The 26250-nt window shown below is 35.9% G+C and overlaps 1 protein-coding gene across 1 annotated transcript in view; it reads right to left on the bottom strand.

Moving 5' to 3' along the window:
- LOC106868575 (mitogen-activated protein kinase 14) overlaps positions 1–20904 on the bottom strand; it is a 68195-nt gene extending 47291 nt beyond the window's left edge. The window contains exons 1-3 of the mRNA XM_089347538.1: positions 20750–20904; positions 20150–20314; positions 933–1062 (exon numbers count right to left, since the gene is read on the bottom strand). Coding sequence (XP_089203664.1) covers positions 933–1062; positions 20150–20271 — 252 coding nt within the window. The 5' untranslated portion in view covers positions 20272–20314; positions 20750–20904. The remainder of the gene's footprint in view (positions 1–932; positions 1063–20149; positions 20315–20749) is intronic.
- Between the last annotated feature and the right edge of the window lie 5346 nt (positions 20905–26250).

Here is a 26250-nt window from a genome sequence, read left to right as displayed (position 1 = left end):
CTATATTCAATTTCACTGTCAACCTTTTCCTTCACCTGGCAACTTTGTTGTTCAGAGTTGCTTTCTCAACTCTGACAACAGGTATTAAGATTGCATGCAGATAATAACCATGTACAGAAAATTAAAGTAGAGATACAAATGAGGATGCTTGAGCCAACAAGAGTCTCTATGTGGTCACTTGACCTGCAGAAGAAAACCACATCTCCCTCAAAAATCATATCCTATTATTTCAAAATAAAAGGATATGTTAAACAATATAGTTCCTGGTGTACAAATAGATGGAATGGACATAGTTGGAGTGCCTTTGATCATAGGCCTGCTAGATCAGGACTGACTTCACTTAAGGAAGAGACTAAAAAGGTTCAGTGAGCTCCACAGTATCAGATCTACTTTTACTCATTACATCTAGCAGTGACTTGCTCTTGTAAATAAAAACTATGCACTCTGTTAAAAAGTAGTGAGTATCCTGCAGTTTAATAAAAACAATTTACTTATGTCCCTTACACTCTTTACTATAGTCCTAGACTCTTTCTTTACAATATTATCACGCTAACAGGAGACGCAATGGCCCAGTGGTTAGGGCAGCGGACTCGCGGTTTCGATTCCCAGTGTTGTGAACCCTGCTGTACTCTTTCACCACAACCTTCTCTCACTCTTACTTCCTGTTTCTGTTGTACCTGTAATTCAAAGGGTCAGCCTTGTCACACTGTGTCACGGTGAATATCCCCGAGAACTACGTTATGTGTACATGTGTCTGTGGAGTGCTCAGCCACTTGCACGTTAATTTCACAAACAGGCTGTTCCGTTGATCGGATCGACTGGAACCCTCGACATCGTAAGCGACAGAGTGCCAACATATCATGCTAACAGTTCTGCCAGCTCGCTACCTTCTTTCACTTCTCATATTTACAAAAAAAAAAAGTATAGCTTACATTTTCATGTGTCATGTAACGTAACATGCGAATTTCCCTATACGTTCTCTTGGCATGGATTGAAGTTAGGAATGGACGACTCAGTTTTTTTATAGCAACATCTTTCCCTGTGATTACATCGTATGCAGAGCTGTAAGAGAGAGAGAGAAAAAACAACTAATTAATACCATTAGAAAGGGAGGTAAGTAAACATTATTTGTACTATTTAAATGCTACTGGAAGCTAAAAACAATACAAATAACTGGATAGTAAATTGCACATGATTTTATGGAAATTCTCTGACGTAACACATTTAGATTAATTAACTTAGCAGATAATAAGTAATACAAAAACAAACTTGCAAACAATACCATAAGAGAAACATGACAGCGAAATGTTAATAGATAGTCTTAACTAAAACCAAATTTTTATAATTTCTTGCAGTGAATGTAAAACAATCTGAACTGCATACAAAGTATCTTATCTACTCTTTGAACCATTCATTACTAATTATGTTGCATCTCTGACAGCTCAGTACCTTTGTCAAGAACAAAGTACAACACAAGGAACAGAATATAATTCAATAACTTTCTTTACTCATTGAACTGCACTGCAATAATAATGATGTAACGGAAGACATCCAAAAAATTCAGCTAACCTAGGATAATTAAAGCAAGTCAGCTGAATTATTATTAAAATGATAAGAGAAAACAAAAAGCAGAAGGAGTCCATATAAAAAGGTAATTAACAGGTACAAATGTTAGACGTTTTCTGTTGATTCAAAACTTATCAAATATATATTCAACTTTACGATAAAAGTAAACAAACAAAGTTTGTTCTTTTTTAGAAGCATTGAGATGTATTGTAAGAACAGAAATAAATTTATTTCTCAAACGCATGATAAAGCTATAAATAGCATGATCAGGATAAATTATCCATTTATTGCAGAAAAATACGCTACTGGCCAGCCATTTGAATTTAACGTTAGCGTCTTATGAAGCTAAATTTATAAGTTCTAAAATTGCAGAAGAATTCGTTGCTGGACAGTTTAGTTTAATGGTAAAACACTTGACGTGTAATCACAGAGATGTGAGTTCAAGTCTCATGGCTGGCCAGTAGCGTATTTTTCTGCAATAAATGGATAATTTATTCTGATCACGCTATTTATAGCATTATCACGCATTTGAGAAAAAAATTTATTTCTGTTTTTATCAAATATATTTATGGCATAAATATAACTTTAGGGTTAAGGCAAACAAAACACCAATTGTCCTTTTAGTTTTTTGCAATATCCTCAATAAAACACAGCTGATCCATCTCACTGCTTTGCACATACAGAAGGTCCCAAATGGGGGGGGGGGGAAACTTCTCTGCAACTGATGTTACAATGAACACATCTTGAATGTAAAGTTACAACAGCTGAAAGTATGGAGGACATCCAGTTGTGAAAAACCTTAGCAAAAATTTTGTGCAAAGCAATGTAGTTGGAACTACTATTAAAAGTATCAATAGAACCAGCATAGCTCAGGCAGGTTTTTCAAGCATTAAGAGGTACTAGATGTGGAATGCAGTAGTCTTCAGATCACATCTAACATACACTAACATTGTAAAACAAATATCAAGCTGATGATGCAAAAACAGTTTTCACAATATTTGCCTTAATATAATATTATACAAGAATAAGTTCAATTATATAAGTATTACTTCAATATCTTCACAGGCTATCATTTTCATTTCTATTTACATCTATACATAATAAAGAGGGTCTTATGTCCTGATTTTCTTTTCAAACAAAACTAGTTCTCAAAATATATAATTTTTCTTTCCATGGTAAATGATCCCCATCCCAATCCTCAAAGAATGTTTTATTTCCCTATATTACTAATAAATATTTGACCACTCCTACAAAGTTCTCACAGGATAAGTAAAAAAAAAACAAAAAAAAACATTATATGATACATTAACAGTTGAAGTAGAGTAAATTACTGACTTTTCTTGTTTTAACTTTTAAATGCCCCTAGTAGAGCATCTTTTAAATATCTATCTAAAAATACAGACAAATGTTTTCTGCACAGTACAGAATATACCTACAAATAATAATAAAAGTATCATGTCAGAAAAATTACCACTTACAGCAGTTCACTGAATTTACTGCCAATCCTGACCTTGCTTATAACCTCTGGAATGAACTAGTTAATAATTAACCCACACCTAGCTTCTTCAATAACACCAAATGGAGGAGATTATGAAAGTCCTTCTCGTAGTTGAAAGTATGGATAGTCCGTACATAGCTCAAACTTTCTGGAACAGTTGTCTCAGCAAGAACATGGTTTGACACGCCACATCTTTGTACCAAATATAACTGCAGGGTTTCTGTTCCTTTTATTTTGTCTGTAACTTGTCATATTGACTTTCATGTATTCATTCAGTACTCTAATTGTTGTAAAACCTAAAGTCAACTCTGTCAAGTAGCCATATAGTTAAAGAAAGCTACCCGATTGTGTACCTAAGTTTGATGTGTTAATTTGTTTTTTTTTAAAAGACAGTAGGATGTAATCTGAAGGATATTTGGTTATTAATTCTAGCATATTATGTTCCCTTGATGGCTATTCAGTATCGTAGTAATGGATGATAATGCTATTATGGTAGCCATTACAGATAACTTATTACACAACCTAATTAACTATATAAGTAACTAGTATAACAGCAACTCCTCTTGTAAGTTACTGGAGGATAACAAATTAGTTGTCTTTACTGGTTTTCTTGCATCGATTCTATAGAAGTAACACAAAAGTGCTTTCGTATTTTCCCCCGCAGCACTGCCTACTTAAAAGACCACTTGTCAATTTTACTGTAGCACTACTATGTAGAGTGGTTAGTTGCTCCAGCTACTCTGAAGTACTTATTTGCAACTAGATGAACTGGGTTTTTTGAGAATATCTTGGCCACTAAAATATAATGTTGACGACAAAGACACAAAACACTAGCCTTTCAGATGGCTTTTCTGATAATCTATCAACTAAATACTAATTATCAATTCCTTAAATCTATAGAGTATATAGGATTGTATATTGTTAACATATTTCTCAAAAGCATTTGAAACATAAGTAAAATAGGTCAAGTAGGGATCAAAACTAGGTCGGGATTCCGAATCCAAGAACCTAACAGCCACAAACAAGATGCAGAATTAATTATTAACAAAGGATACTTCGAAGACAATGGTCAAGAAGTAAAAGCAATGTTTCCAGACCAAGTAATAATAAACCTTGCATTCTATCTGAAGATAAAGCACATCACTCAACTCAGCATGTGTGTAAGTGTCTATATACATGTATAACTTCACTATTGAATGATTGTTATCAAAATACTCCAGTAGGTTAAGAAAATTTCCACCTTTGGAAAAACAGATGTAAAAATTATTTTCTAAGTAAAATAGAAAACCCAGCTGCCTTTCGTATTTTAAGAATTATTATTATACAGGGTGGGTCAAAAGTCACAAAAGGGTTGCAATATTTAATAACCTATCTCTCTTTTTTTTTTTTTCTTTGAAAATTAATTTCTTTTATTTTAGACCTTAGAGATTAACTATAGAAAAGTTCACAACTGAACAGTGAACACAAATTGTGAAATTTTGCTCTCCAAGAGAATCAATGATTAAACGTTTAATTGGTCATTTTGAGGGACAGGGTTCAGAGCAGACTTCCATGAACTGGCAGACCCCACTCCATTAGGAATGAAGCCACCGTCAAGCATGTAAAGGAAAGTGCCGAAGAAGACCCAAGTACATCAATGCGAAATCAGTTTAGATAAAATATTCTGAAAACTTAAACTTTTTTCTGTTGGTGCAACAAGTGGAACCTACAATATGCAGTTAGATTCCAAGAATTAGCAAGAGAAGATCCCAAATTTATCCACAAGCTGATAGTGTCAGATGAAGCACATTTTCATTTGATTGGCTTCATTAACAAACAGGATTTCAGGTTCAAAAACTCCTAAGGCAATTCACCAAAGGGAATTGCATCCCCTTATGTGTATGGTTTGGTGTGGGGTTACATCAGAAGTGATCAGACCTTATTTTGTCGAAGACAACAATGGGGACCTTGTCATTGTTACGGGAGATGAATATTGGTTTATGACAGAAAATTTCATACTCCCAGCATGTTGAGATAAACCTAACATATGGTTACAATAGGACAGGGCTATAGTTCACACAGCAAGGACACAATCCAACTGGTCAAGCATATTTTTGAGAGAATAATTTCCTGTGGTTGCAACATATGCTGGCCATTGTGTTCTCCAGGAATGATGGCTCCTGACTACTTCCTATTGGGCCATCTCAAAGAAAAAAAAAATCAAGAGCCTAAGAATAATGTCCAGGCTGAAATCAGAGAACTGGAACCTGAAACATTAAGGGGTATCATGGAAAATGCTTTAGAAAGGGTACATTTGTGCAAAACAGACAATGGACGCCATTTACAAGATGCAATTTTTCTTATGTAGTGTAAATTTATTTTCTCTATCTACTTTACATCAGCACACCTGTTTTTGTCATCTTTCTTGTACCTCTCTCTCCTCCTCTCTCACTGGGTAACCATGTACCTCCTCTATAGCAAGACACCTATTTCTACCTCTCTATTTCTGTCACACTCTGACCTTTCATCACCTGATACTAGATCACCTCCTACAACACCCCCTCCATTATAACAAGACACTTGTTTCTGCCTCTCTGTCTCTATGTCACAGGTTAACCTTTCATCCTCTGACATGAGTTCCCCTCCTCAAAGTTCCTTGTCTTGTGAGTTACTTAGTGACCCATCCAGTGCTGGGGCCATGTAAAAAGCATTCAGTCCACACTGTAAAGTGGTTAGTATTTGGAAGGGCATCCAGCCATAAAAATTGTGCCAAATCTAACCTTGTCTGCGCTAGTGCCAAGTAAAAAGCACTGAGTCCACCCTGCAGAGTGGTTGGTGTAAGTAAGGGCATCCAGCTGTAAAAATCTTGTCAAAACAGACACAGTAGCCTAGGGTAGTTTTCTACCTGGCTGGTTCCTGTCAGGTCTACAAATGCCTAAGACTTACCATTTGTCACAGCAGTGCCCTTACAACTCCATCAAGGAGTCAAGGGTCTGAGTCAACGTAAGATACACACACACACATGTATATATTATACACACACACATATATATATCACCATCATTTAACGTCCGCTTTCCATGCTAGCATGGGTTGGACTAATATATATATATATATATATATATATATATATCGGTGACGCAGTAGGTAGCATGTCCATCGCATACTTAAGCATACTAGCAAACACACCTGTCCTTTGAACAGTTTAAGTTGCTTTGGTGGTATTTTTTTCATGAAATAATTGAACTACCAAGAAGGTTTATGAGTCACACAGCAATCTACATTTCCGATTAACCTAGGAACGGAAAATCAAATTGAAGGCCAGTTATTGTGGAGGTCGTTGCACTTTAATGATCATAGAACATACAAAGTTTGCAAGCGATGTAAAGTAGAGCTACTGAAGTGTTTTGGGAGTCAACAACGGTTAATGACTACAAAATGTAGTTGTTTTACATGAAAGTGAAATTTCTTGTCAGAAACAGCCACAATAAATGGAGTAATGAAATTGAAGGAAGACGTTGAAACTTCCCCTCTGCAAGTTTATTTTTTTCAACAGCAATGGGAGCTACTTTTTTTGGAGAGATAAGCGAACAAAAGCCCCTTTATTCTGTCTCCCCACATAACTTGTGCATAAACTAACAGTGAATGCTGCATAAAGTTAAAATGATATGGAGCTTTCTGAAAGATATGTATAGCTTTCACTAGTGGAAGCAAAACTCTTATTTAAAGGTTGATTGATATGTGATTGTTTAAAGAAGGCTAGAACGACAATACTAAAACGTATTTGAAACAATAGACAATAGTCGAAATATCATAATGGATGAGTAAATAAAAATCCTTAAAGTGAAACAACGCATTGGTATTTGAAGAAAGGTATCAACAAATAGGAGAGAGAGAAGGGAACACTACCTTTCAAGTAATTCATAATAGGTAAAGGTAAGTTTGCCAAAGTTGAATGCAGTTTAAATATGGAGATTAAGATTGTTTGGTATTGGATATTCATCACAAACAGTGTTCCTAGTCAATTTAATCATCGTGGCAGGTGGACAGTGGAAATAAAGAGACTAGACCCTTTCACTTTTATAAAAGATTAAAAAAGTATGGAAGACCCTACATGCAGAAAACTATGTCCATTTACGCAGGAGTTCTGGGCAAAATGTTATAGTACATGACCATCCTTGGGAGATAAGTAATGTGTGTGTAAAGTTTGATGAAAATCGGTTGAGAACTGTGGAAATGTATGTGTTAGTCATTATACACACACATACTGTGATTTATATATACTAGATATATTGTGTGTAGAGTTAAATATACAACTACTACTGTATGAGTAGGAGCTCCACATAGATTATCATTATCCCTTCACCAATGTAAAGCCTACTTAGGAACTAAATATTTATACAGGTATTTCTCTTAATTCCTACTATAAATATCATCATCATCATCATTTAATGTCCATCTTCCATGCTGGCATGTGTTAAAAGGTTTGACAGGAGCCAGCGAGGTAGAAGACTACACCAGGCTACTGTGTCTGTTTTGACATGGTTTTTACAGCTGGTTGCCCTTCCTAACCCCAACCACCCCGCAGAGTGCAATGAGTGCGTTTTATGTGGCACCAGTACAGGCGAGGTCACAATCATTTTAATGTCTACATTTCCAGACAAGAGTATGTCAAGGTAGAATTTTCTAAGGCTTGATGCCCTTTCTGTCAAATTCCCAAGTGAAATAATCTAACAGGCCAGCTTGGCTTACATGGAGAACTGGCAACAAATGACATTGAAACCTGCATTCTGTTTACAAAGGTCATACAACTTGTCAAGATATGTCAAGAACCTACGACATGCTTTCATAGTGGACAGTAAGCAAATGAGATCACTCATGAAACCATTGTTTACAATCAGAAAGCAACAAGAGAAATACAAAATCACTCACACAAAAACACATGTACACATAAAACAAGTTTTCTTCAATTTCCATCAACCAAATGCACTCATAAGGCTTTGGTTGGCCCAGGGATATTGCAGAAGATACTTGCCCAAAGTGCTTAGTGGGACAGATCTTGAAACCACATGGTTGGGCAGCAAACAGCATTTAATCCGGCCACATCCTGCCCAAATATTCAACCTGCTCTATGTTAAAGCAGACCAGATCAAACTTCTCACACATAACCTACAATGTCATTCTAAAAATATACAAACACACCATTGGAATCTTGAAGCTACAAGATAATATGTGATTAATTCAAAACAGTGTGAATAAATAAGCAATACATCTGACAAAGAAATCTGAATGCTAAAGGCTTAATTACACAGCCATACCTCATTGTAAGAAAACACAACTAATCAGACCAATCCCACTTTTTTCCTGCTAACAGGAAAATAATAAAACCTCTAAGATGAAAATTCTTGCTAGAAGTTATTACATTATTTTAGTTTGTACATTTTAGCCCCTCTGAAGTTGGTTAAATGAGTACCACTCATGTACTGAATTAATAAAATCCATTCCACTTCTTCCCGAGGTATATTTGGCCTTGGCCTTTTGTTAAAAATCAGTCTAGTCTGTAAGATAATGAAACAGCTGGACACAATGTCCTACTTTATTCAGTAGATATATTCCTTTGTGTTCTGAGTTCAACTCTCACCAGGGTTGACTTTGACATCTGCAGTAGAGAAAATAAGTACCAACTGTGTATAATAAATGCATTTCCTTTACAATTTGTTGTTTTGTGTCAATGTGGGAAATAATTCTTTTGTAGTTTAACTCAATATGTAATTTCCATCAACATCATCAACTGCATTTTATGTCTCCTTTTCCATGGTGATGAATTTTCTCAGTTTTACAGCAGGATTCCTATGCTGTCACCAACCTATTTTATATTTCTTACAATGCACAGGGATATGGTATAACTTTTCTAAAACGAGGATACACATGATATGTACACATTTATATATATAACCTAAAGCATAATATATAAGAGGATACTAGTATATAGGATATAGATTATAAATATATAACATGTTATACATGGAAACAGGTATGGGTTGACAAGAAGAAGGGGATCCAGTCATAGAAAATCCACCTCGAAAAATTCTGTCTAACTTATGTGAGCATGAAAAAGTAGATGTTAATAACAAATAAATATAGGAAGAGGCTGAGGACTGAATCTTGGTGGACCCCTACCTCTACCCAGAATTCTTCACTGTACTCATTGCCAACCCTCACCTTACTGACAGCGTCCCTGCACATGGCTTGCACAGCTCTCACTAACCATTCATCTATCCCTAGTTTCCTCATTGACCACCAGAAAAGGGATCGGGGGACCCTGTCAAAGGCTTTCTCCATGTTAATGAAAGCCAGATACAGAGGTTTATCTTTGGCTAGGTATTTCTCCTGCAGCTGAAGGTCACAGAGAGGGTCATAGCCCAACTAATTAGGAAGAGATTCAGTTTATATGAGATGCAGTTTGGGTTCGTTAGAGGGAAAAGCACCACTGATGCTATATTTTTCGTAAGACAGCTGCAGGAGAAATACCTAGCCAAAGATAAACCTCTGTATTTGGCTTTTGTTGACATGGAGAAAGCCTTTGACAGGGTCCCCCGATCCTTTATCTGGTGGTCAATGAGGAAACTTGGGATAGATGAATGGTTAGTGAGAGCTGAGCAAGCCATGTACAGGGACACTGTCAGTAAGGTGAGGGTTGGCAACGAGGACAGTGAAGAATTCCAGGTAGAGGTAGGGGTTCACCAAGGATCCGTCCTCAGCCCCCTCGTATTTATCATAGTCCTCCAGGCAATAACAGAGAAATTCAAGACAGGATGCCCCTGGGAGCTTCTCTATGCTGACGACCTTGCTCTAATTGCTGAGTCACTATCAGAATTAGAGGAGAAGTTTCAGGTGTGGAAGCAAGGATTAGAATCGAAGGGCCTTAGAGTCAACCTAGCTAAAACCAAAGTCCTAATAAGTAGTAAGGCAGACAAACCACAAATCCCTTCAGCTAGATGGACCTGCTCGATCTGTAGAAAAGGCGTAGGTAGAAACTCTATAAGATGTACCCAGTGTAAGCTATGGACACATAAGAGGTGCAGCAATATCAAAGGAAGGCTAAGTGGAAAGGTAGTTTTTGTATGTGGCAGATGCTCAGGAGCAATAAAAACTGAAAATGTGCAGAGAACAACTTCTGCCACATTCCAGGGAGAAAAACTAGAAGTAGTTGATAGCTTCCGTTACCTAGGTGACCAAGTCAGTAGCAGTGGAGGGTGCACTGAAAGTGTAGCTGCTAGAATAAGAATAGCCTGGGCAAAGTTCAGAGAGCTCTTACCTCTGCTGGTGACAAAGGGCTTCTAGCTCAGAGTAAAAGGTAGACTGTAAGATGCATGTGTACAAACAGCCATGCTACATGGCAGTGAAACATGGGCCGTGACTGCTGAGGACATGTGTAAGCTTGTAAAGAATGAAGCCTGTATGCTCCGCTGGATGTGTAATGTCAGTGTGCATACTCGACAGAGTGTAAGTACCTTGAGAGAAAAGTTAGACCTAAGAAGCATCAGATGAGGTGTGCAAGAAAGACGACTGCGCTGGTATGGTCATGTGGCAAGAATGGATGAGGATAGCTGTGTGAAAAAGTGCCACACCCTAGCGGTTGAGGGAACTTGTGGAAGAGGTAGGTGAAGCACAACCTTCGAACATTAGGCTTCACCGAAGCAATGACTAGTGACCAAGACCTTTGGAAATATGCAGTGCATGAGAAGACCCAGCAAGCCAAGTGAGACCATAACCCGTGGCCTATGCCATGGGTGTAACCAGCCCACTTATGCATACCTTCCTTCATTGGACACAAAACTCTGCTTGCGAAGACCTGTTGAGGCAAGTGAAATCGAAATCGAATCAAATTAGATGACTGGCACCCGTGCCAGTGGAGCGCTAATAGCACCATCCAAGCAGGATCGTTGCCAGAGCAGCTGTCTGGCTTCTGTGCTGGTGGCACATAAAAAGCACCATTCGAGTGTGATCATTACCAGTGTCGCCTTACAGCCAATTGTGCCAGTGGCACTTGAAAAAGCATTCAAGCGAGGTCATTGCCAGTGCCACTGGACTGGCTCCTGTGCAGCTGACACGTAAAAAACACCATTTGAGCATGGCCGTTGCCAGTACTGCCTGACTGGCCCTCATGCCAGTAGCATGTAAAAGCACCCATTTTGGAATTGGTCAGCTGAGTTGTAGTAGAAGACACTTGCCCAAGGTGCCACACATTGGGACCAGAACCATGTGGTAGGAAAGCAAACAGGGCTTAACAGAGCTTAGCTTGGAAAGATTTCTTTTTTGCACCTGCAGTGCATAGACAGTAAAGATACCCAAAGCTGATTCAAGGGATGTTTTGGGGATTAATCTGAGATCTGACTTTCAATCAGCATATAAAAGAATTGACAGATCTATTTTAGACTCACCAAGGAAAATGTGTGTATGTGAACATGCACAAATGCTGATATTTCATGGCTTGGCATTATAACCCATTGCTCTACACTTTTAAAGACCTGTGGACTAACAAATCCCTTCCGTGAAAAACAGGTAAGAGTTGGTAACACCTTAAATAAGTCCCCATCTAACATAGACAAAGAAATATTGAAGAAAATAATGAATACTTTTTTCAAATGCAATGACATGAATTAAGTAGATTTTGAGACTTCCAAAAATAACATCAGATAGAGCTAGTAAAGATCTTTTATGACTGCAATGAAGTTCATTACAATACTGCTTCTTCTCATTAACTGCAGATTGCTGGTAATAGGAGATTAAAACAAAACATGCCAATAGTCTAATTGTCTTAATTGAAATAAAAACAAGATATCACTTTAAGTCATGTAATTAAGGCGAATGATAAAATTGATCTCGGAATAATTGATAAGTAATGTATCGATCACAACACTATATATATATATATATATATATATATATATATATACATATATTCCTCAAACAAGAATATCAGCCCACACCACTAACTTGACAGACATTGCTGCATCCAAATTCAGAGAACTTCCTCAACAAACTGAGGATACTGAAATGAAGTAGAGGTCATTCAGCAGTTTCTTCTTCAGTGTTCAATGGTGAGGACAAAAGTAGCTCGATGTTGCACCATGATGCAGGAGAACTCTTGTCATAACAAGGAAGTTAAAGGTGTTGTTTATCAGCCCCCGCCCCTGCCCATCCACCCACCACCACCAAAAAAAGGTAGTGAGCTTGGCTTGAAAACAAGTCTTCCTCTATGTAAAGACAATAAAGACATCCAAAGCTAAGTCACAAGATTTGGAGGTTAAGGTGGAATCTGACTTTCAGGCAACAAATAAGGTATTCTGGCAGACGATCTGCCAGCTACGTAAGCCCCCTCCATACAAGACATTAGGAAGTCATTGTATTTCTTCCCTCTGTTGAAAAGTGCATCTTCAGGAGATGAAGAGAATTCTTTGCCCAGCTCCAATATCAGATCATAACACTTTCAGGTGTACACAAAGTGCATTTGAAGCCAAAGACTACCCTCACAAATGTTGAAGTCATAAGAGTAATTAAAGCAATCAAAAGTGAGATGGATACTGGGGAGAATGCAATTTGGCCAGAGATGTTAAGAGAGAATGTATTCTCTGGCTTACCCATGTATGCCAAGTAGCCTGGCCTTCTGGAGATGCATCAAATCAATGGCAATTAAGAGTGATAATCACAATTTTTAAAAAGGAAAACATGAGTGCTTTAATAATAGAGGAAGCTCCTTGTTAAGCCTCCCCAGTGAAGTCTACACTAGGTGTCTGGAAAAGCGATGTAGGGACACTGACAAGTGCAAGTTAGCTGACAAGCAGCATAGCTTTCATCCTCAACAAAGTGCGGGTGACCAAATATTCACACTATACGGATTTAACAGCAACATCAAAAGGCAGGAGACATGGGAGTAGGCTGTGAGTAAGATAGTAGGAAAACAGTCAAGCCTTGGGGATCTCTCTTGGTATCCAGTAGGAACATTTGTTGATGGCTGCTTCTAATAAGACCCTCTGGGGAGTGCATCCGAGAGTTCCCTTCCTATGAGCTTTGCAGATGAATGGATAGAATATTATCAAGCAAGTGAAAGAGCAAGTACTGGACATGTAGAGAGATGTAACAACAAATGCACTCTTTTACCTCCATGCTCATTAGTGCTCTTGGAGATTATGACTTCAAAAGAAACTAGTAGACTGGTTTAGCAATAGTTAAGAAAAGCTAAGAACTAGATAAACTTTGTTCTGAACAGGAAGAGACAGAAAATAGTTATAAACACAAAACATATTTCTAGAAGGAATCTCCTAATGTTAATTAAAGATATGTGTGATAAGGTTTAATGTAGTAAAAGGAGGAAAAACATGGAATCAAAGAAAGGAGAGTATGGAAAGAGATAAGGTCAGCTTACACTTAACTTTAGCAAATGTTCACATGGACTAAGTAAACAGAGAACTTATAGAGTACAGAAGATAGATGGATGTGGCCACCACAAAAACTATTAACTGAAATACTAAAAATACCATGATAGATCAGATCACTTCTTTAGTTGACTGCATTGTACAGAAGATATGATCTCTGATGACTATCAGAGCAGACACTCATCACCAAATGGGAAATTAATAACAGCCTATAATGAGAGAATAATATGCGAGAGTTGTTCAATAGATGCGAATGTTAAAATTAGGGATACAGTTGCAAGGCTGTGGAGTCAGTACACAAAATCTTCAGTTCCTAAAGTTATGGAATCACTGAACTTTAACTCCTTTACTTGTTATTTAACTAATCATATATTTCTTATATTACTAGAAATCATACACAACATACACAGACAATGTGGAATCAACAGGCTACATTTTAGCATGCTAACCAGGTTCAAGTCTGGATTTAAAAAGCAATAGCTCTGTAGTTGTGGTTTCATTAGATTATTTGTTAAAAAAAGTTACAAACAATTAAAGATAAGACAAAACTTAAGTTAAAAGATGTTTTTTATCAAAAGGCTAATAAAGTAAAAGGATATAAAAACAAACCATAAAAATACTGTAAAAGAAAATCAGGAATATCTTTGTTTGCCAGTTCTAAAATCTGAAGTTCGCCAAAATCAAAAAACTAAAAAAACTGAACATTTAAAGCAACTTGACGGACACGAAACTCGGTTTGCAAAGACCTGTTGGAGCAAGCGAAAGCGAAATCGTGATGGCATTGTGCCTAGCGTCGCCTTCCTGGCACTTGTGCCGGCGGCACATGTAAAGACATTCAAGTGAGATCGTTGCCAGTGCTGCTGGACTGGCTCCTGTGCAGGTGGCATGTAAAATACACCATTTTGAGCGTGACCGTTGCCAGTACCACCTGACTGGACTTCGTGCCGGTGGCACATAAAAGCACCCACTACACTCACAGAGTGGTTGGCGTTAGGAAGGGCATCCAGCTGTAGAAACTCTGCCAAATCAGATTGAAGCCTGGTGTAGCCACCTGGTTCACCAGTCCTCAGTCAAATCGTCCAACCCATGCTAGCATGGAAAGCGGACGTTAAACGATAATGATGATGACTAACACCTTGTTCTAGAAACAAAATTCCATTCACTAGATTTTCCTTCATAGAAAACTTTAAATGTGATTTATTTTCAGCGAAAAAAATTTGTGAAATTAATATTTGTGAAAGAGGAAATATTTATGCATTATTTTACAATTTACACTGAAGCAGAATCAGCACAATTTTATAAACTGATTCTAGCAATACAATAATTGCTTCTGATTTCTCTTCATGGCCCTGCAAGACTAAGATAAAGATAAGACTAAGGATTGAGAGTACAGGAAAGTGTCAACTAACATAGTTTCAAAGAGTGTTCTTCATCCTAATGCGTAAGAGTAATTCCGTGAAATATTAAAGCTTATTTATGTGGCAGATATATGCAATTTAACTAAAGGTTGTACCATACGTACAACGATTTTTTTTTTTGTTTCTGGGAAAAATGGGAAAATAAAAATGAATATTTTATGAGGGTTGTGTATTAAGTCTATAAAATTGTGCATAAAGTATATAATGTGCATTAAGTAATCATCATATTTCAATTTCTTTCACTTTTCAATGAGTAGCAGATGAGAGACTATCTTTCCATACAGACACAACACAGGCTACACTTACAGGTTTCTTGGATAAAGTTTTCAGAAATAACCTAATAGGTTTACCATTAATTCTGTGAAATATTCACGGGTCCTACTAGTGTTATTTCAGGAAGGGAGTGATATATAAAGCAAATGCAGGTACACAGTAAAATTGAAAAAGAAAAAAAATTAAAGTACGGTTGGTCCACTTATATAAAATTATAATTTAAGTAAAATACACTTCACAAGTCAGCAGAGTAGATGATGGGAGTAAGAGGTTTGCAAATGATCAGTGCCCAAAGGATGATGAATGTGAAGTATTTTAAAGTGCAGGACAGTGTGTTTGTATGAACTAGGATGCTAATCAGGAAGTGAACCTGAAACAACAATAGTGAACTTACCCTCACTGATAGTGAAAAGTGGGCTACATGTACTGAGATATTGTAGAATATCAAGGAAAGACTAAAAAGCACCCACTACACTCTAGGAGTGGCTAGCATTAGGAAGGGCATCCAGCTGTAGAAACCATGCCAAATCAGACTGAAATCTGGTGCAGCTCCCCAGCTTACCAGTTTTCAGTCAAACCACTCAACCCATGCCAGCATGGAAAACAGACATCAAATTATGATGATGATGAGTAAGATACTTCCACAAGAGTAAGAAATATAGTAGCTGATTATTAAGGTACAGTTCAGTACAGTTAGAAAAGCTATAAAAGTATTGAAAACAGAAAAGCATCAAGACCATCAAGGATAACTGTTCACAAGCTAAACACAATCAAGTTACTTGCTTCCATAATCAAATATTGTCAAAAGACATTAATGTTAATTAATCACTAACTTAATCAAGTTTTATAAGGGTAAAACAAAATTTCCTGAAGAGGGCCAATTACAGAGACCTCAAACTGATGACCTACGATTTTAGAGTGCTTGAAGTGTTTTAGAAAAACAGATTCAGAAATCAATTAGATGAAGTTTGGGTTTGTATTAAGACATATAACCACAAAACCTACATTTCTAGTAATACAACTTTAAGAGAAGTTTGTAACTAATAAACCACTGAATTTAGCTTCTGTCTCTCTGAAGAAGGGCTTACTAAACAGGGTCCAATTGATCAGCAGTCTGATGGACACTAAAGAAAGTTGGATGTAGGTAAATGGCCTTAAAAGCTTAAATTATACAGCATGGTGCTATTAGTATGATTATGGATAAAAGTGAGTTCAGAGAAGAATTTCATGTATGTGTTTTTCATCTTCAGCTAATAATTGTTTCCGCAACAACAGAAATCAAAATATTTCAGAAAAAGTTCTAAATTTCAAAGTATGATCTAGATAGCAAAAGCCCAAAGTAATAGTTAGTAACAGAGGAAAGAACTCTTAGTACCTTTTAGAAAGTGGCCTTACTTGATGGGCAGGAGAAGAGTCAGTATGAATTCAACACAGTGTATTTGCTGCAAGCTATGGCTAGACAAAGGATGCAAGCAATGTACAAAAATGGTAAATAGCAGAAACAGCCATGAAGAAGAGGTAAATGAAATGCTCATATGGCTTAAGACATTGCAGGTTTCTATTAATTATACAACCTAATTAGTACATGCAGTGACTGTAATGAAAGTATAGCTGCTAGTGTAAGGAAAGAGTGGAATCAGTTTAAGAAGCTGTTGGCAACAAAATGTTTCTCTATTAATGCTGAGGACAAACTCTTAGTGACACTGCATGACTTTTTTTTTTTTTTAACTTGTTAGGTTGGAAGAAGGGATAGTGCACATAACCTTTGCAGGTCTTCCTTGTCCAGTGAGATTTAAGTCATTAATCTGCCTCTTGAACCTTTGGAACTGAACACCTGCAGGAAACATAGGCAGAAAGGAAATTCCAGGGGGAAGATGTTCTAGGAAGGAAGGACAGGGCAAAATGATTAGTAACAGGGCAGGGTGTTAGTGAGTTAGACTGAAGTACCTGAGTGGAGGCTGCAGGATTCCAGCTAGTTCCAAAGAGCAAAGGCCACAATAGTGGTGGAAAAGGCAGAGAAAAGAGACAACATGCTTGTAGGGTTGAGACTGTAGTGTGTGACATTCTACTAATCAGCTGGGTGGCTCTTTTCTAAGTGTTGCCTAGGATGTCTGTACATGCAGTAATGGCACTGCTCAACATGTCAGAACATAGCTCCACTGTGAGCCTTAGCGAAGCTTTGTAGAGTATCAATAATTGTGGGGCCTGAAGTATCTTCTAGCTTAGAAGAGAAGGAACAGTGAGATATCAATATAATAAATTTGAAGTCTGTTGAAACTGGAAAACGTTAAGCCTGATCCTTTAGAAATGTGATGGTTATTTGTATGAAAAGCAGAACACAAGTGAAATGAGCGAGTGGCCAAGCATCGAAGCCAGAGATACAAATAAGTAATATAAGTGATGGGTGAATGCTACCAGTGGAAAGTACTTATGCTATGTGAAGACCAAAAAAAGAAATATTAGGCAAAGTGTTGATACCAGGAAGCTGGGCCTCACAGATAAGATAAAAGAACAGCAATAATGACATGCTGCACAGCAGACATTTTCAAATACATGCCAGCATGGAGAAACACTGCAAGTGAGGTAACAGACAATTAGTCAATGTACAGAAGAAATCTTCACTAGAATGAACATACATTACAATATTATGAGTTGACGAGGGAAAGTAATGAGAGTTAAGATAGACTTAGAAAGACTTGAGAACATTATAAGTCACAGAAAATACAATGCATGTAATGACTATTTGTTGAAGAACACATCTAAATCTTAGGCTCTATGGAAATACAAATATTAGCATCATTATATTAGGATCGACTGGCTGAATTGTTAAAGGGTCAGACCAAATGACTTGGAGTATTTCTTCCAACTCTTTAGAGCAACGTTTTCTCAACCAGGGTCCCCCGGAACCCTAGGGTTCCGCGAGAAAGAGTGAGATAAGCTAATGCTGATTTCATGATCGTTATATATATATATATATATATATATATATATATATTTACCATGTGAACTACGATGAAAAATATGAGAAAGATATGGTATATAATTTTTTTGTGCAGGGGTTCCTTGAGACATATAATTTATTTTAAGGGTTACGCATGAGCAAAAAGGTTGAGAAACACTGCTTTCGAGTCTGGTTTCAAATTGATTACTGAAGTTAACTTTCTCTTTCATACTTTTGGAGTCGATAAACTAAAACTATCAGTTAAGTGCTGGAGACGGTAGTATTGACTAACTCCACTCCCCTCAAAAATACTTTGTGCCTAAATTATAAACAATTATTATAACAGATTTCTGTGAAAAAAATATTAAAGCAAATGGTAGGCTTTGAACCATCACCAAACATTTTAAAGTATAATAATCTGTATTTCTGTCGATCAGTTTATTCAATGTTCTTGCCGCCAAACCAACTACCGTACAAGATATACTGCCCAATCTAGATACGAAATCTCTCTAGTAACTTTTTAACTACCATGCATAGTTATAATTAACTAGAAAATCATTAGACGGTATCGTAAAACTCTATAAAGGAAAAAATATACATCATATACAAAAAAAAAACTTAAAATAGTATTCAACAATTTTAGTCAAAGACATAATGTAAATAATCTTTTTAAACCGGCCAAATATCAAAACAGCCGCACCTCCCCATGTCAGCCCTCAAAAAAAACATCAACCTACTTTGTCAATGATTGTAGACACAGATGCACTTTTATATGTTCATTTACATTCAGAATATGACTCTAATTTCTCAGGTATATTTCTCAGCTCAAGTTTCCACAATCCCATTTAAACTAAAAAGAATGTTGATGAAATGCCAAAGAGAAATGTGTAAAGCGGTTTCACTTGACAGTTTACGAAGCTTTTGCTAAGTTGGATGTATCACATAATTTTACATCAGCTTTCAACTCCCAACACATATCTGTTGACAGGTTTCCCCAAAATCAGTAATATCACTTATACTATTTTTAGTATTGGGGGTTCTATTTCAATTATTATATTCATAGGTGTATTCTATATTACGATGAAACCCCTCGTCCGATGATCATTTCCCCACCCCACCCCTCCATAAATGCGAAAACTGCCATGTATGAAATAAACTATAAACGATCGCACGTAACTTTACACGAGAAAATTTTTTCTAAGAGTCTTTAAGCAGCAACGACAATCCTTACTACACTAGAAGAATATACACTTTCTATATTATAAGAACGGCAAACATAAAAATGCACATCTAGTGCTGAGGTTACAAGAAACACATCCTGTTCGGTTTTCAAAATTACTGAGTGTTTACACATACTTCAACAACAACAATATATATATATATATATATATATATATATATATATATATATATAAACTATTTCTTCGTAAAAGTATCTTTTCTTAACTGACTGAAGAAATTTTTTTTTTTTTTTTTTGAACCAATTTTATTTTTAATTAACTGACCAAAATTAGTTATTTTCCTATTTTTGAAATCAACTAAATCTCACACACAGACTTCGTTCCAAAACTGTTATATTGTCAACTTGTTCTCTTCATGCTTGTTCGGCGTTACAATAACTAAGAAACAAATAAATAAAAAGTACTGCAGCAAAGAAACTAACTGTTGAATTAGAATAATTAGCAGCACACTAAATGGGTTGGGTGTGACGGCCAAGGTAATTAGTAGTAATACGATACAAACGTATAAATATCCCAATATACTAAATAACATGAAAGTAAATTTAAACTAGGAGCCGAATAATAAAATATATGATTATATATATATATATATATATATATATATATATATATATATATTTATTTACATACACACACACAACAAAACTGTTGGAATTTATTTGGGGAGAGGAGACATAAAAGAGCGGTCAAGACATCAGAGTTACATCCCTTGATGAACTACAAGTAATCATCATCAGCATATTTATTTATTTATTTATTTTGCTCATTTTTAATAATAATAATAAATTACTTACCAAACTTGACCGTAAGCACCGTATGCAACTGGAGCAAGTCTCTGATAACGTTCTGGAATTCTCCAAGTTGTTCTGTTTAACTCAACTTGGTAAAATATCTCACCTTCGTCTGCAGTAGCCATCTCATTCGCAGTTGGGATATTCAGACTGTCGTTCTGACAGACTCTAACGATAAATGCAACAAAAAAAAGTCAATTATAAAATTGCCTTAACTTACAAATAAACTACATATAACAAGCGGTGAACCTGTCATTTCTTTCTTAAATTCTCTGATAATTAACAGTGTGAATGTCTTTTTTTTTCTCTTTTTTTTTTGCGTAGCAGATAGCTGGCAAAATGACAAGTATTTAGCAGTTAATTTAATAATTCAACAAGCATACGCATTTTTTTTTAAGCAAATGCATACTAAAAAGGAAATATCAATTATTCTTAAATAGTTTTTAAATGGTGAGAAAAGAAGCGCCTATTTAAAAAAATAAGTTTCTATTTCAGAGACTAAAACTACGTGAACCTCATCGAACGTAGTTTTAAATTAAATGAAAAATATCAAATAAACTGCATATAGAGCGAAAACAACTATTAAAATGAAGCAACACCAACCTTAAGGCGTTCCACAAGCGAAACGACAACACCTAGCTTCTCTTCTTAATGGATGCCGGAAATTACCTCGTTTTCAATATAGACCTTCACTAAGTAGGCAAGTGAGTGCAAACTCTTTCTCATCATTACCCGCGTGCGGTAGTTTAAACTTTTGATGTTATTTTACTTAAATTGATTTAATGAACTATGAAAAAATTGTTATGTATATATGTAAAAGAATTGTTATCTATAACTAATATAACTTTCATTGTGTTTTTAGAAAGTTGTAATGTTTATTTAGTAATAAATAGTAGCAAAAGTAATTCATTTTATTCACACTTGTCGCTAAGACGAAGGGACACAATTAACTTTTCCATATTTTATTTCATGGTTAAAAGGGTTGTTTTTTGTAGTACTTTTTTCATCATAATATGAATATTAATAATAAGAATATCTTTTTATATATATATATATAAATGTGGTAGCAAGTTTTATCTCTAAATTAATATTTCAAAGCACTCAAGTGGTTGGCAGTTAAAGAAATGCATCCAAATAACTTAATAAACGAATCCCATTTAAAGCATTAACAGGAATAACAGTAAATAGAAATAATAACATTCTCGACGAAAAAAAAAAAGACTCCTCTAAATATTTGGTGAACAGAAATGAAATCACAGGAAAAATACCACAGAAAAAAAGTTTCAATTTTTGGTTAAAAGTAACGGGAAAAATAATAGTCCAAGTAAACAGATTTTTTAATGAAACTTAAAAGAAAAAAACATTAAATCAGTCAAAAGTCTGTATCCTTTGTTCCTGTTGCTTTTTCCTAAATTCTGTATTCATATCTATAATAATGCATGCTAACTTGTCTCTATAAAATAAAATGAAAAGTGGTTATGAAATTAGGCTAGCAGCCCAGGGTTTTACTATCAAACTACTGTATTTACATTTTAAGTATCTAAGGATGTTTATCTCAGTTTGTCAAGTTTTTCTGTCCTGCAGAAATTTATCTTTGCCTGTTTTTATTAAGCCAATAGATTTTTATGAACTATGCACATGGAGAAGGGCTGCAAACAATTTCGTACACATATCTTTGACGGGGACAACTTTTATTTATCTGTTCGTAAAAAGTAAATACAGCGGTTATCAGATTTGACCGATCACATGGTTGTAGATTTATACGTTCTGAAACATCAAAAAGGTATTTTACACACTAGGGATGGGGGATACCCCCCGAAATCTGGTCCAGAGTACAGTTAAAGCAAATAAACAAAAATAAAATATTTTCGCTACTTGCTGTCTGCTCCCGACCAGATGTTGCTCGTGCAAGTGACACAGAAGCTACTTTCTAAGCCAGGCAAGCAACAGGCATACACGATTTACAAAAGTTTCGAAATGGATTTCAGAGCTTGCTGTTTGCTGCTAGAGAGGTCTACTTTCTAAAATTATATTTCAGCAAATAAAGTGTAGGATAATGCAGGAAGAAATCATATTAACATCTTTAAATGGGTTTTTTTTGGTTGTTTTACTCTTTACTCTTTTACTCTTTTACTTGTTTCAGTCATTTGACTGCGGCCATGCTGGAGCACCGCCTTTAGTCGAGCAAATCGACCCCAGGACTTACTCTTTGTAAGCCTAGTACTTATTCTATCGGTCTCTTTTTGCCGAACCGCTAAGTTACGGTGACGTAAACACACCAGTATTGGTTGTCAAGCGATGGTAGTGGGGGGGGGGACAAACACAGACTCACAAACACACATACATACATATATATATATATATATATATATATATATATATATATATATATATACGACGGGCTTCTTTCAGTTTCCATCTACCAAATCCACTCACAAGGCTTTGGTCGGCCCGAGGCTATAGTAGAAGACACTTGACCAAGGTGCCACGCAGTGGGATTGAACCCGGAACCATGTGGTTGGTAAACCAGCTACTTACCACACAGCCACTCCTGCGCCTGTTTTTGTTTGTTTTTGTTTTTTAATAAACAAGAAAGTTGAATAAAAACATAATAGTTAACAAAATATTTCGGAAGGACTAGGATGACTATAATTAAAATATTTGAAAAATTAAATATATTTCGTTTAATAATTGCCATATATTGTGTGACAGTACCTTATTTAAATTGGTGATGACATATTTAATATAGGAAGTATTTATAAGGGCTAAATAGAACGAATTAGGTAGTGAAGAAAAAAAAGCAATGTAAATTACTAATATTTTTATTTGGCATGTTTGAGTAAGGGAGAAAACTCCGAATATGTTTTGCTGTTATTATGATCTCATCAGTTAAACATAGATTTCAACGTATCTACCAAAGTTGTCAAGAAAAAATTACAAAATAAATATAAAAGATAGTGTATTGTTTTTGTTTACCACGTGTAAACGCGGTTTACAAATGTCAGTATTGAGTGAGTGAAGTCTTCGAAAAGGAGTAATTGAGGTCTTTTTCCTCTGAAATCTATAAATATTTTATCTCATACAACATTACAATGAAATACTGAACCACTAACGGTCAAGAGAGAGAACAGTTAAAATAGCTTTGACACTCAAGACTTCATTATATATTCACGATTGGTTGAACTGCTAGCAGTATGTAGTTGAAGGTACGTGTGTTAGAATATTTTGTTGACTAGCTGTATGTGTGTGTGTGTGTGTGTGTGAGAAGTTAACGTCAGGAGAGTTGTGGTTTCTGATTATTTTGACAAGGGGTGAAGATGTGTGTTTAAAACAGAGCAAAGCTAGTTAGTAGCTGATGGCAATGATATTTGCTATAAGCTAGTGTGTGGACCATTAATATGCTTAATTTCCGATTTTCATGCGACACGTGTGGGACCAGCTTACAGTTATAGACTGATTGAGTATACATCTCTGATCAGTAATTTCAGTGTCCCTAAAACTAACGTGTGTTGTACATCAACTATAAGTTAATTAAATGTTGACTTTTCCAGATCCACTGTGCAATTTATACTGATTAATCTACGCAAGGCTGATGTCTCAGGTTGCTAGGCAAAATAAAGTGTACTTTTGTGTGTATGTGACAAAACCCATGTTAATGGATGATACATCAAGTATACATTGATGCAATAACATTTCTTTGCAAATTTCTTTTCATAGTTTCGTGATTTTGCTGTAGGGACACTTTTTTTTTAATTTCTAGTTTATTAAAAGTCAGTCTTCAGTAATTAATGGGAGCTCATGTGAAGACTAGTACTACCTGATCAAATTTGTGATGAACTTAAGGAAATAGAAATGTTATGTAAATTTTTATGAGCTACGCTGCATGGTGTTAATTATTGTTCCAGAAGTCTTACAATATACTACAATATTCATAAATTGAAAGGGGCTCTTCGCCAGGGTTTCCCAACCCCTTTGATTACTATTTTATTCTGGTGGGGTAGCCATTCGATGTTGAAAAACTGGTTTTATAGAAACGTCTTTCAAAATTCCTATTTTGTTATTCACACATTAACTTGTGTTGGTCGAACTATGTAAAATGTTAGAGAAAGAAATCTAGCTGTTTCTTGCAATACATACCAATACATACATCAAAAGCAAAATTTTTGCAGGGTCCCTTAAGATATTATTGGGTATCCCCAATTTACTATTTTGTTGCGTGGACCCTTAAAAATCTTGTATGAACCCTAGTTGAAAACCACTGCTCTAGACTTTTGAAATTTTAGCTGCTTTAGTTACTACTGGAGGAAAAATATACGAGTTGTCGGATTTAGTATAGAAAACTTTGTTTCATATATCTATTTGCTATGGACATAAACTTAAATTGATCAATAAGCACAAACAGCATCACGTAGATATATTTTGTTTTCAGTTGTGTTTTATTTTAACCCTTGCATTTAAATAACGTAAGAGCTAGATCTTTAAAAATACATTGCTTTGGCTTCTAAACTTTTTTACTTTCGGAGTCAGACACAACAGCTTCATTTACTACGTTCTTAAAACTCGAGCATTTATGCAGTTCTGAGCACCGTATTCCAATTACACTACTGCATAATATTTATGAAAATACTTGTACTTCCAAATTTGTCTCATGTCTACAATTGATTTTCTTCCAGTTGCAGTAGTTGAGTTTCAAAATGTCTACCAGATTCGACAGAGGGCCGCAACAGTCAATTTGGTGATCTCCAAGACCATCAACTTCCATCCCATTTCATCTGCGAAAAGGATTCCTGATATTTGCTTCAAACAGTAGTGATCATTAGCACACGTTGTTAGCTCCAAAAGAGAGCTTTTTTTTTTTTTTTTTTTTGATGAAGTGACTCCTGCATATGTACCAAGACGGAGCATGTCATACAGGGCAATATTCACATCTTACCCCCAAACATAAAACATACAAACTGTTTCAAATAAGAAGCTAGGTAATCAAAAGGGACGGGAGATGTACCAATGTCTTTAAAGACATTTATGCAACGATTATTATGTAGCAAATAAACGAGAGGAAGAAAATCTATTTACGGCACCTTGGGCAAGTGTCTTCTACTATAGCATCGGGCCGACCAAAGCCTTGTGAGCGGATTTGGTAGACGGAAACTGAAAGAAGCCCGTCGTATATATGTATGTATGTGTATATGTTTGTGTGTCTGTGTTTGTCCCCCCAACATCGATTGACAACCGATGTTGGTGTGTTTACGTCCCCGTAACTTAGCGGTTCGGCAAAAGAGACTGATAGAATAAGTACTAGGCTTCCAAAGAATAAGTCCTGGGGTCGATTTGCTCGACTAAAGGCGGTGCTCCAGCATGGCCACAGTCAAATGACTGAAACAAGTAAAAGAATAAAAGAGTATATAATTATTAGTTGAAATAGCCCTTTATTTTCATCGTTACAATGTAAGATACAACTTCTTCGAGTTGTGGTCATACAATGATAATTTGTGTTCTGTTATCCATTTTGTAAGTAATAAACTTCATTTTTTGTTGACTGCTAGAAGGACAAAGAGTAAAAGACTTTTAACAAGTAGAGAGGGTAAAAGTTGTATTATTGCGCAGAGACAAACTATACTTGAAATGAGAAGCAGACAAATGTGCTCTTCTAGCGAGGGACCAAGTGAAGAGGTGGAACCGTTTTGGGGTTCCGTACTCATATTTTTTCGAACTAAATTAGGTCAGGGTGAAGAAAGGATTTTTCGTCTGCTATCTGCTTGAACCCTATTTAACCCCACAATGTTCACTTAAACAATAGAACTTAACTAAGTGTGACAGTTAACTCTCATAAATTTCTAAGTGCAAAAGCCAAGGGCACGTAGAAAAATCTCGGCCAGGTTTTGAATCTTGGGCAAGAATCTAGGAAGTTATTCGTCACATGTGTAAAGTGCTTATGTATGACTTTTAACTGGAATTTTTATTTTATTTTATTCTTTTACTTGTTTCAGTCCTTTGACTGCAGCCATGCCGGAGCACTGCCTTAAAGGGTTTTCTTTTAGTAGAAGAAATCGACCCCAGGATTTATTCTTTGTAAGCGTAGTATTTATTCTATCAGTTTTTTTTGC

Source organism: Octopus bimaculoides, chromosome 1 (assembly GCF_046866305.1).
Source record: "Octopus bimaculoides isolate indiv1 chromosome 1, ASM4686630v1, whole genome shotgun sequence".
NCBI lineage: Eukaryota > Metazoa > Mollusca > Cephalopoda > Octopoda > Octopodidae > Octopus > Octopus bimaculoides.
This window is presented reverse-complemented; position numbering and strand designations above follow the sequence as displayed.